The sequence below is a fragment of the Hevea brasiliensis genome, chromosome 9 (assembly GCF_030052815.1).
Source record: "Hevea brasiliensis isolate MT/VB/25A 57/8 chromosome 9, ASM3005281v1, whole genome shotgun sequence".
Classification (NCBI taxonomy): domain Eukaryota; kingdom Viridiplantae; phylum Streptophyta; class Magnoliopsida; order Malpighiales; family Euphorbiaceae; genus Hevea; species Hevea brasiliensis.
In genome coordinates, this window is record NC_079501.1 from 1,630,996 (window position 1) to 1,641,738 (window position 10,743).

At 25.9% G+C, this 10,743-nt stretch overlaps 2 protein-coding genes across 5 annotated transcripts; both read left to right on the plus strand.

The window, feature by feature from the left end:
- The first annotated feature begins 3,201 nt into the window (after positions 1-3,201).
- On the plus strand, positions 3,202-4,501 carry LOC110656198 (vestitone reductase-like). The gene is made up of 4 exons (XM_021812813.2): positions 3,202-3,322; positions 3,426-3,950; positions 4,026-4,221; positions 4,360-4,501. Exons 1-4 carry the CDS (start codon positions 3,202-3,204, stop codon positions 4,499-4,501), a joined length of 984 nt encoding a protein of 327 aa, XP_021668505.2.
- Positions 4,502-6,260: 1,759 nt separating this feature from the next.
- LOC110656234 (vestitone reductase) lies at positions 6,261-9,347 on the plus strand. 4 transcript variants are annotated; one of them, XM_021812864.2, is made up of 4 exons: positions 6,261-6,491; positions 6,642-7,169; positions 8,688-8,883; positions 8,976-9,347. In XM_021812864.2, exons 1-4 carry the CDS (start codon positions 6,371-6,373, stop codon positions 9,115-9,117), a joined length of 987 nt encoding a protein of 328 aa, XP_021668556.2. In that variant the 5' UTR covers positions 6,261-6,370; the 3' UTR covers positions 9,118-9,347. The 4 variants fall into 4 exon arrangements, with proteins under 4 accessions (XP_021668556.2, XP_021668557.2, XP_021668559.2 ...); XM_021812865.2 differs by having other exon boundaries at positions 8,688-8,853; XM_021812867.2 differs by lacking the exon at positions 8,688-8,883 and adding an exon at positions 7,332-7,413 and having other exon boundaries at positions 6,262-6,491.
- The last annotated feature ends 1,396 nt before the right edge of the window (positions 9,348-10,743 follow it).

Consider the following 10,743-nt stretch of genomic DNA (forward strand, 5'->3'; position numbering starts at 1 on the left):
TTTGTTTTACAATAGATATTTTATTTAAAAATATTTTTTAATATTTAAAAAATTGAGTTAATAAAAATATTTTTTTAATTAAATAAAAATTTTAATTATTTTTAAAGAAAATAATTTTCGTATTTAAAAAAAAGTAATAGATCGATCAAAATATATATATTTTTTGATTAATTGTCATTTGTCAATCGATTGTTATTATTATTTATTAATTTATGTAAATCAATTGTTAAAAAATATCATTTAATAAAAAATATTAATTAATTAATATATCGCATTATAAAAGATATTAATTAATTAATATAAAAATAAAAATATAAAAATAATTATTATTTAAAATTTACTTGAGTCATTTATTTTTTAAATTTTTAAATTAATATTAAAAAGAATATTCAACATTGATTTTGTTTTTTATCCAATAATTTATATATATATATAAACTAACTAAAAAATACTAATATTTTATTATTTATTAAATTTTAAAATTTAATAAAATTTATTAATATTAAAAAATAAATTCGTTTCTTATTTTTGTTGAATATTTAATATAATACTTATTAAAATCTCCCTTTTTTTTCAGTAGCTGATTTTGGTACTTTAATTATTTTTTATATAATTATATTTTTAATTATTTATTATTTTTTTCAAAATTAACTATATGTCAAATTTTTAAACATATATTGTACTTAAAAAAATAAATGTTCCTATAAAAAATTTAAAATTTAAAATTATTTAATATCTAGAGCATAAAAATCATAGTTAACTTTTATTAACAATTTAAAAAATCAATATATTAATCAACTTATTTATTTATCCACACTTAAAATAAAATTATAATTAATTAAAAATTTTATCATTAATAAAATTTTATAATACAATTATAAAAATATAAAAATATATATAAATTTATATTATTAAAATAATAAATAATTGATGTAATGCGTAGATAAAATGATTAATTTTTAAGAAAAAAAAGGAATATTATTTTCATTTTTAAAATTTTTAATAATTTTATTAAAATATAAAAATATTTATATATATAAATGCATATTATTAATTTAATAATCTTAATTTATTTTTTTTTAACCTATAAGTCCATAAATATTATAAACAAATAAATAAACTTATTTTTAAAGTTTACAAATTAAAACAAAAATTCTCTTAGACTTTAGACTATAATTGATGGGACTCAGTTCGATTTTTCTTTCCCTTTATTTTTTTTAGTTTAATAATAATTTCTTTTTTTATTAAGTATAAATTACAAAGTAGTAAATTCATTTTTATATTTTAAAATAATTATATAAATTGAGCCGAATGTTCAATTAAATTTTAAAATAAAATTAATAATTTCTAAAAATATATAGATAGTTGAGTCTTGTCTAACTTAATTTGATCTAATAATTTAAAATGTATAATTTATTTAATAAATTTAAATTTGAATACCCACCCTTCTATCACTTTAATATAATAATAATAATAATAATAATAATAATAATAATAATAATAATAATAGTGAGTCTCTTGATGCTCATTTTGTCAACTTGCCGTTCTCCATTTTGTCATATTACATCCTAAATATTACATTTATTTTAAAAAGGGGATAATTGCTGATGATGCTAACTTTTGGAAATTTTATGAGGCAAAAAAAAATATTCCTTTAAAGTATTATTTAAAATATTATTAAAAAAAGATAAAAAAATTGCTAAATGGCTTTTGAATTTGACTTTCAAAATTAATTTTTAATACTTTATAATTAATATATTTAAAAAGTTATTTTATAATACCATATCTAATAACAATATTGAGCAGAATTTCTCATAATATTTTTTTAAACTTATTAAATTTTATTAATACCGCGATTTTTTTAACTCTCAAAATAATAATAACAATTACTATTTTTATTACTGTAATCAGACAAAGATAATTGAAAACTGTTGGCTTTTATTATATAATATATATGGTGGCAATATCATCAAAGTCTTCAATGGATGACATTAGGATGTAAAGAAAATAAGAGCAACACTTTGTAAATATGTCATGTATAAGCAATTTAATTATAAAAAATTATTCAGTACATGAATCATCATTCATAACAATGTGAATTGAATTTTATTGTCACGACCCAACTATAGATTTTATAATTCATGAATTTTTTTTTTAAGACAGTTTTTTAGTGCATGGAATTTGCCTTTTCCCTTGTTTACTGTTCTCAGGAAAAATGGACAGCATAAGGTATCAATAGGCTTCTCTCATAGACAAAATCATACTGAAGAAAATATTCATAGATATTAAATTCAGATCAAATCGATTAATTAAATTAGTGAATTAGTAAATTGATCTTTAAATTGATTTGAATTTGTAATTGAACTAGATAAAAAAATAATCGGCTTGACCCATTGACCCAGTAGTTGAACTAGTGTGATCCAGTTGATCATGCCGGTTTAATTACTTAATAGAATCTCTTTCTCTCTTTTTTTTATTTTTAATATAAAAAATTAAACTTAAAACCTCATAAAAAATCCTTAAAATGAAAATCAATTGAGTTAATTTAACAACTATGTGTTTTCCATTTCATTATATTTATTTTTTAATATATACTTAATATTTCATAAATATTAAACAAGAGAATTATATATATATTTATGTATTATATTAGTTGAATATTTTTATCTAAAATTTAAGAACACTATCAAAATTTATTAAATATAACTTAATAAATATTAAAATTTTATTGTAAATAATTAAAATTTAATTAATTATATTTATTTATATTAATAAATATTAATTTTAATTAATTTTAATTAATTTATATATTTAATTAATGTGTAGAGACTCACTGATTGAATCATTGATCCACCGGTTCTAACCCATCCACTGGAACCATTCCAATTTCGAATCGGACTCCTCAAGGCAATGCGGCTATAACAAATACAAGATAACAATGACAGTCCAAAACAGGCTCTAAAACTGATGTATACATAGAATTAATTAAGCCTGATGGCTTATCTAATATATAGTTGTCTTGTTACAAAATGATTTGATGGGGAGAAGAAGTGTTTAATGGCGTAAAACAAAAATTGAAGTTCATTTACCTTGTTGATATCACCAGCCGGCAAAGCTACACACTATATTTATAAGAAGAAAGGTGCATGGCTAGTTCATGAACCTCAATCAACACAGCATATCTAAATACATACGTGAGAAATGGAAGGAGGTAAAGGTCTGGTCTGTGTAACTGGCGGAACAGGTTTCATTGCTTCTTGGCTGATTATGAGGCTTCTTGAATCCGGTTACACTGTTCGAGCTACCGTTAGACCCGATCCTGGTAAAAATTCTTGCCTGTTTGAAGAGAAAAAAAATTTTAAGTTATGATGAATTCATATAGATCATATTATCTTGGAATAATCTTTTTAACTTGTAATGGCCAGAACGCAAGAAGGACATCAGCTATCTAACAAACCTACCAGGAGCAGCAGAGAAGCTTCAAATCTTTTATGCAGATCTTGAGAAACCAGATAGTTTCAATGAGGCAATTCAAGGCTGTTCGGGAGTCTTTCATCTAGCTCATCCCGTTGAATTTTCTGACAAAGAACAAGAAGAAGCAGTTACCAAACGATCCGTAGAAGCAACCATAGGAATTTTAAAAGCATGCATAGATTCAAAGACAGTGAAGAGAGTTGTTTACACTTCGAGTACCACTGCTGTTTTGTTTAGCGGAAATGGGCAAGAGATGGTAGATGAGAGTGCATGGACCGATGTAGATTTATTTAGAAGTGCAAACCTGATGGCGACTTCTTATGTGGCTGCCAAGACAAAGACAGAAAGGGCTGCTATAGAATTTGCTGAAGAGAACGGAATGGATCTAGTGACTGTGGTTCCTTCTCTCGTTGTTGGCTCCTTCATTTGTTCAAGAGTCCCAAGCTCTGTCTACATGGGATTAGCTTTGATTTTAGGTATTTTTTTGACAATATTACCAACTATGAATATTAACTTTATGATTAACTTTGTATATATGTTTATATATATAGGCAACAAGGATCAGTATTCTTTTCTTATCAAGTCGAGTATGGTACACGTAGATGATGTGGCAAGGGCACACATCTTCCTGTTTGAATGTCCGAATGCAAAAGGAAGGTACATTTGTTCCTCGGATGAAATATTACTAAATGAGATGTCTGAATTTCTCTCTGCTAGATACCCACATCTTCAAATTCCAACACCAGAGTAAGTTTCCAATCTTTAATTAGATTTTTCTTCCCTACACTGGATTTTCATGGACCCTCTAAATCTAAAGAAAGTTGCTATATGCACCCACTCTTAGTTATTTTTTTCCTTGTCTCTAATTTTATACTTAATCTGCAGCTCCTTGAAGGACATTAAAGGTTATGAAATTTGTAGCATCTCATCCAAGAAGCTCTTGGATTGTGGATTCACATATCAACACGGTCTTGGGGATATGTTTGATGGAGCAATTCAATCTTGCAAAGAAAAAGGACTTATTTGAAATCAAGATTAATGTCCTCTAATTTATGTCAATTAAGATAGATTTCATGCTTTTCATAATACCTTCTTCATCTACCTTTGAAATGAATTTATTTTATGTACTTTCTGGAATGATTATATAAAGAATTGTATTAAACCTCCAAATATATTTTTTATTATTTGATTTTGACTGAAATTTAAGCTTAATTTCTCATAATTTATAAATGAATTCAACACTATTAAGTTAAATTTATTAATTATATACTATATTGATTAAAGAGCTAAAAAAAATATGTAATTTTTTGAAAAATCTCCCATTATTTAAAAAAAAAAAAAAATAATAAACTCTTCCAAACAAAAGTGTGAATATAGGGACATATCTAAAATTAAATAAAATATTGAGAAATCAAAGTAAAATTAAAATTATTACATCCGATCAAATAATATGCATAAAATTTACAAGAATTACATCATATCATTAATAAGTTCTCACACATTTTTTGCAAAATAATAATATATGCTTAATAATGAATAATAAAAGGCTAATTGAAAAATTAAAGTCGTATAAATAAATTAAATTATATAAAAATCACTTATTAAATAACTCACTTATATTGGACTTTATAATATTAAAATAAATTCTTTAATTTGGGAGGCTAGTCTTCAAAAATGATCAACCACTTAATTTTTTTTACAAGTCACATATAGCTATATTTGATATTATTATTAAAACTACTGTTAAAAAGAATATTATTTTAAATATATTAGTAAAAAAATATTAAAATTTTAATTTAAATTTAAATTAAATATATTATAATTAATATTTAAAATAATCAGCTCCCTCTGCATTTATCTCTATTTATTTTTTTAAAAGCATTTATCTCTATCTATTTAATTTAATGTTTGCCATGTTAATAATGAATTTTTTTTTATAAAAAAGTTTTAATAATATAATTATAATTTTTAACTATTATACATCGAAGGATAATTTTAAACTGTTAAAATTATATTTTTTAAATTCTCATAATGATAAATCCTCTTAATTAATAATTAAACATTTAAAAGTTAAAACCACCCTCAATTTTTTTCATTAAGTGGTCATTAATAAAAGGTGCATTTAATATAAATTTATAAATTTAATAATCATTAGATTAAATATTAATATTAAAATTTATATAAAATTAATTAAAATATATAAATTAAATTCAAATATCTAAGATTATCTTTCTATATAAACCATCTTGAAGATATAGAAAAATAAGAGACCTATATATAAATATCTCTATCTTTCTATATCTGTCTACATAATTTTTGTTTATATTTATATATAAATATATGAAGATAGAAATATGAAAAATTGAGTTTAACCTTCTATTTTTTAGTTTTTGATTTTTTTTTTATTTTTCTTTATATTAATTAGATCAATTGAGTTTTTTTTAAAGAATATTTATTTATCATTAATTATAATTACACAAATTTAAATTGCATCATTAAAAAATCATAAATTAGTATTTCTTTATAATTAATTATAACTCTGAAAACCTAAATTCAAATTATAAAGAAAATTTGATTTTATATAGCTATTTATAAAAAATAAAAAGGCATAAATAAAATCTAAGCATTAAAATTATTTCACATTATCATTAATTTTATAAAATATTATTTTACATTATTATTTTGATTTTTTTATTATCAAATAAAGTATTTTTTTATTTTTCAAAGTTATTTTTATTAAAATATTTATCAAATAATTTATCAATTATAGCGCGTCAGAAGACGAAATGGTAATGACAATGCATAAACAGTGCCAATCATATGGCTCTCATTGAAAGAGTATCAAATAAAAGGATAGAGAGCATTAGGTGCGCTTCATCTTCATCAAGTGCTTGCGATGGAAGCAGATAAGGGTAAGGTATGTGTTACAGGAGGTACTGGATTTGTAGCTTCATGGTTGATCATGAGGCTTCTTCAGCATGGATACTCAGCCCACACCACCGTTAGACCTGGCCCAGGTAAGGTTTATCTCTTTCAGAGTTTTTTTATTTTTTTATTTTTTTTTATTTTTTTATTTTTTATTTTTTTTAGGGAAAAGATCACCAATAGTTCTCAGATCAAAGTCCAATAAAAGGGATAAAATTTTTACTTTTTGATATTATGATCAGAACACAAAAGGGACGTTAGCTTCTTGACAAGCCTACCAGGAGCGTCCAAGAAACTCCAAATCTTCCAAGCTGATCTTAGTATCCCGGAAAGTTTTGAATCGGCCATTAAAGGGTGTATTGGTGTGTTTCACGTAGCCACTCCTGTTGATTTTGAAAACAAAGAACCTGAGGAAGTGATTGTAAAAAGAACAATTGATGGAACATTAGGGATCTTAAAGGCATGCTTGAACTCCAAGACAGTGAAGCGAGTTGTGTACACTTCCAGTGCATCAACAATTGTATTTAGTGACAAGGTTGTGGACACAATGGATGAGGGCTTTTGGAGTAATGTGGATTACATAAAGTCCATTAACTACTTTACTTTTGGTCCTTACATGATTTCCAAGACATCGACGGAGAAGATAGCTCTTGAATTTGCAGAAGAGCATGGATTGGACCTTGTGACAGTAATTCCTTCTTTTATTGTCGGTCCCTTTATTTGTCCTAAGTTCCCTGGCTCAGTGCACACATCAATGGCTATGATACTGGGTAAATTCCAAAACATTAAGAATTTATTTGCTGTTGCTATATCATAGAGTATCAAATCAAGTTTTATTAGACTTTTTGTTGACCTTGTATAGCTCAAAATGAGCATTGATTTTGATGATAACAAAACTCATTCATAAAGAATTCTTGAAGTTGCATCTAAAGAGAAAGGATACTCAAAGGCATTTCAAGACAAATCCAAAATGAGAAAAGAACAAGACTATGAAAGCCAAGACTCAAAGAAAAGGTATGAAAGGCATAATATTAGAGATTGAGTCTTAGGTCTTTTGTGAAAAGAATAAATGAGAATTTAGTCAAATGAAGCTCAAAAATGAAACGTTATTTTCTGATTACTTTTTCTCATCATAACCTTGGACACTACTATTGAAACATTTTCTAAGGTCTAAATCATTTTACATTGCAAGTTGAGACATGCAGCTGTTGACTTAGTTTGCTAATTAGTTTGCTAAAATTTTTAGTTTGCTAATGTGTTTGCTAAAAAATTAGTTTACTAACCAGTTTGCTGACTGCTACCAATATTTCATTAGTTTACTGATTGATCAGAGCTGCTCAACTTCGCACAAAAGGACAAAATAACAGTCATTTTGTCTTGGACAGTGTGTATAACGTTCCAAAAGGGTTTCAAACGGTCTAAAATGATTTGGAACTATAAATACACCTTCTTTACTTCATTTACACTTGATAAAAGCTTACATTTGAACTTCAATCTTGATTTTTCATTCATTGCTTTCATTTAAGAGCTTTAAAGTCTTTGAGCTACCATTGGCAAATCAATTCATCTCTTCTTTATAGTTTGATTTGTATTGAGTAAGAGTGAGTGTTGAAATATTAAATTGCATTTAAGAGAGGTTGTACAAGTACCTATTGAAGCTTGAGAGAGTAAGTGCTTGTGATAGCAATTGTGAAGGTTTCAAGCTACCTTGGTGAAAGCTTGGTGTTGAAAAGTTGTAAAGGGCTTTTGGTCTCTTGCCTTCAAAAGAGCAAATAGTAGAGAGAAGACTTAAAGAGGATTCTTTGAGAGAGTGGATGTAGGCTAGTTAAGCCGAACCACTATAAAAATCGTTGTGTTTGATCTCTCTAACCTTGACCTCCTTATTTTTGTGCAATTTAGATTTTACTTTCTATACATGATATTGAATATTGGTTGAATAGATTGAATTGATAAATTTGTAAACTTATTGAGTGAGTTGAGAAATTAGTTATCTATTATATGATGTATGCTTTGTTAGATATTGCCATAAATATTGATTGAGGCTTGAATTATAACTTAGGAACACATTGTTGAAACACGTATCACTATCATTTTATATAGAGAAGCATCTAGTTGAACAAAGTCACAATTTTTCATTAGGCTGCAAGAAAGAGTCGAAAAATTGTTAAAGTCCAATTCACCCCCCTCTTGGACTATTTTGGGACAACACCTTTTTTTTTTTAACATCATCAAAGAATATGCAATACATAAAATTCTTTCACTTGATAAAATTAACATCATTCATTTAGGTGAGAGGGAGCAATATGGTCTTCTTCTCAATTTATCAATGGTGCACACAGATGATGTGGCTAGAGCACACATATTTCTATTTGAATATCCTGAAGCAAGAGGGAGATATATTTGTTCTTCACACACCATAACCATTGAAGAGCTGTCTAAGTTTCTTTCAGCCAAGTATCCACAGTTCCCAATACCAACAGTGGAGTGAGTCATATTTTTTCTTCCCCATATATTATTCCTTTAACGCTGAAAGCGAAAAATTATAGTAAGAATGCTAATTTTTATTTTTTTGATAGATCTCTGAAGGGTATTGAAGGCTATAAAACCCCAGGAGTTTCTCCAAAGAAATTGTTGGACTCTGGTTTTGAATTCAAGTATGGATTAGATGAGATGTTTGACGAAGCTATCCAATGCTGCAAAGAGAAGGGCTATCTATAGTTCATTTTGCGAATGCAGAATTTGCTCTCCTAATTTCGATGTGTTTTATTGAATGCTTATGTATTAATGGCAAGTTTTATAGTGAACCAATGCAAGAGCTTGCCCTTGGAATCACATCGACGTCCAAGGGATGCAGACTGCAGAGGATTTTTGGTTCCATCAATCCAAGAAATCTGTGTCTAGAATCTTGAAGTAAGTTATTATATAATACAACGCTGCTTTGATGACAATTTCAAAGGGGAAAATTTTCGAGAATAACGACATTTGCATGAGTTGTTCCAGTAGTCCGACCATTTTTATATAGTATTGTGCAAATCAATACTAAATGACTATTAGAGCTCAAACGACCAATCGTATTGACCCTCAAAATTAGTGTTGTAATTCTTAACCCAATTTAGATAATATTGTTAAAGTAGTATATATTTAGGATTTAAATTTTCATTACCTATCCCTGTTTCACTATAAATTAAAAAAATAAATATGTGAGAGTTTATTTTTTAAATTGATAATAAATTGAATTTAGATAAGAAATTCTTATTATGAAAAATTATATGCTAATTTTTTTCTTAATTTTTAATCATCAGTAAAATTCTGTTAAATAAAAAGCTGCTATAGAATTTGCTGTGCACAACGGAACGGGTCTAGTGACTTAGGTTCCTTCTCTCGTTGTCGGCTCTCGTTCAAGATTCTCTGGCCCAGTCTACTAGCCTTTTGGACAGTGCAATTGGTTGCCGGGTGGGCATGGGTGGTAGCTTTTGACTGCACTGGGCAGGGGTCGCTCCATATGTATACTCTTGAGGGAGGGTTTGGGCTTAGACACCATGTTTGTTTCAAAAAAATTCAGTACAGGATTAAAGAAATGCAAGAGACTACAAAAATTTATTTTTTACTTTATTTTTATACTTGTCATATTTCATTAAAAATTACATACTTTTAACTCTTTAATCAATATATTTTATAACTAATAAATTTTAATTTAATTATAATTTCTAAAATTATGATATATTTAATTTAAATTTCAGTTAAAATTAAATAAAAAAATTTATATTATAGGATTATCACAACTCTTTATATATAACCATTCCAATAAGCATATAAAATAATTTAATTTCAAAAGTGGATAAATTTTTTAATAAAAAAATTGTAGGTGTGGGAATTTAAATATGAATTTATCGAGTGAAAAATATAATTTCAACTATTGAATCAAAAAAATTATTTTCAATAATAAATTTTAATCTATCATTAAAATTCTTGTCTTTAGAATGAGTTAGCTATGTATCAAAAATTCGTTACTAATCCATTGCTGATCAATGTTATTAGTGATGAATTTATTCTCTACCCCTATATTTATCTATAAAATTTCATTTTTATCGCACACAATACTTTAAAGGGCTAATTACCAAAAGAAAATTCTAAAATTTGTCAAATTTTATTATTAAATGTTGAAGTTTGCATAATTATTAATTAAATTTTCACATTTAATTAATATCTCAAATTGACTTAACAGTCAATAAATCGTTAGTGTACTTAATAAAAATTCTATATCAGCTACCATATCATCATTAGATAAGTTAAATCATAAACCTCAAATTAACCCTAACTTATCCACTATAAGAAATTCCTAAG

Bases quoted from the DNA above. Each gene is read 5' to 3' on its own strand.
- LOC110656198 (XM_021812813.2), top strand. From the start codon at position 3,202: ATGGAAGGAGGTAAAGGTCTGGTCTGTGTAACTGGCGGAACAGGTTTC. The intron at 3,951-4,025 runs GTATTTTTTTGA...TTATATATATAG, and splicing joins GGGATTAGCTTTGATTTTAG to GCAACAAGGATCAGTATTCT. The intron at 4,222-4,359 runs GTAAGTTTCCAA...CTTAATCTGCAG, and splicing joins CTTCAAATTCCAACACCAGA to CTCCTTGAAGGACATTAAAG.
- LOC110656234 (XM_021812864.2), top strand. From the start codon at position 6,371: ATGGAAGCAGATAAGGGTAAGGTATGTGTTACAGGAGGTACTGGATTT. The intron at 6,492-6,641 runs GTAAGGTTTATC...TATTATGATCAG, and splicing joins CACCGTTAGACCTGGCCCAG to AACACAAAAGGGACGTTAGC. The intron at 8,884-8,975 runs GTGAGTCATATT...TTTTTTTGATAG, and splicing joins TTCCCAATACCAACAGTGGA to ATCTCTGAAGGGTATTGAAG.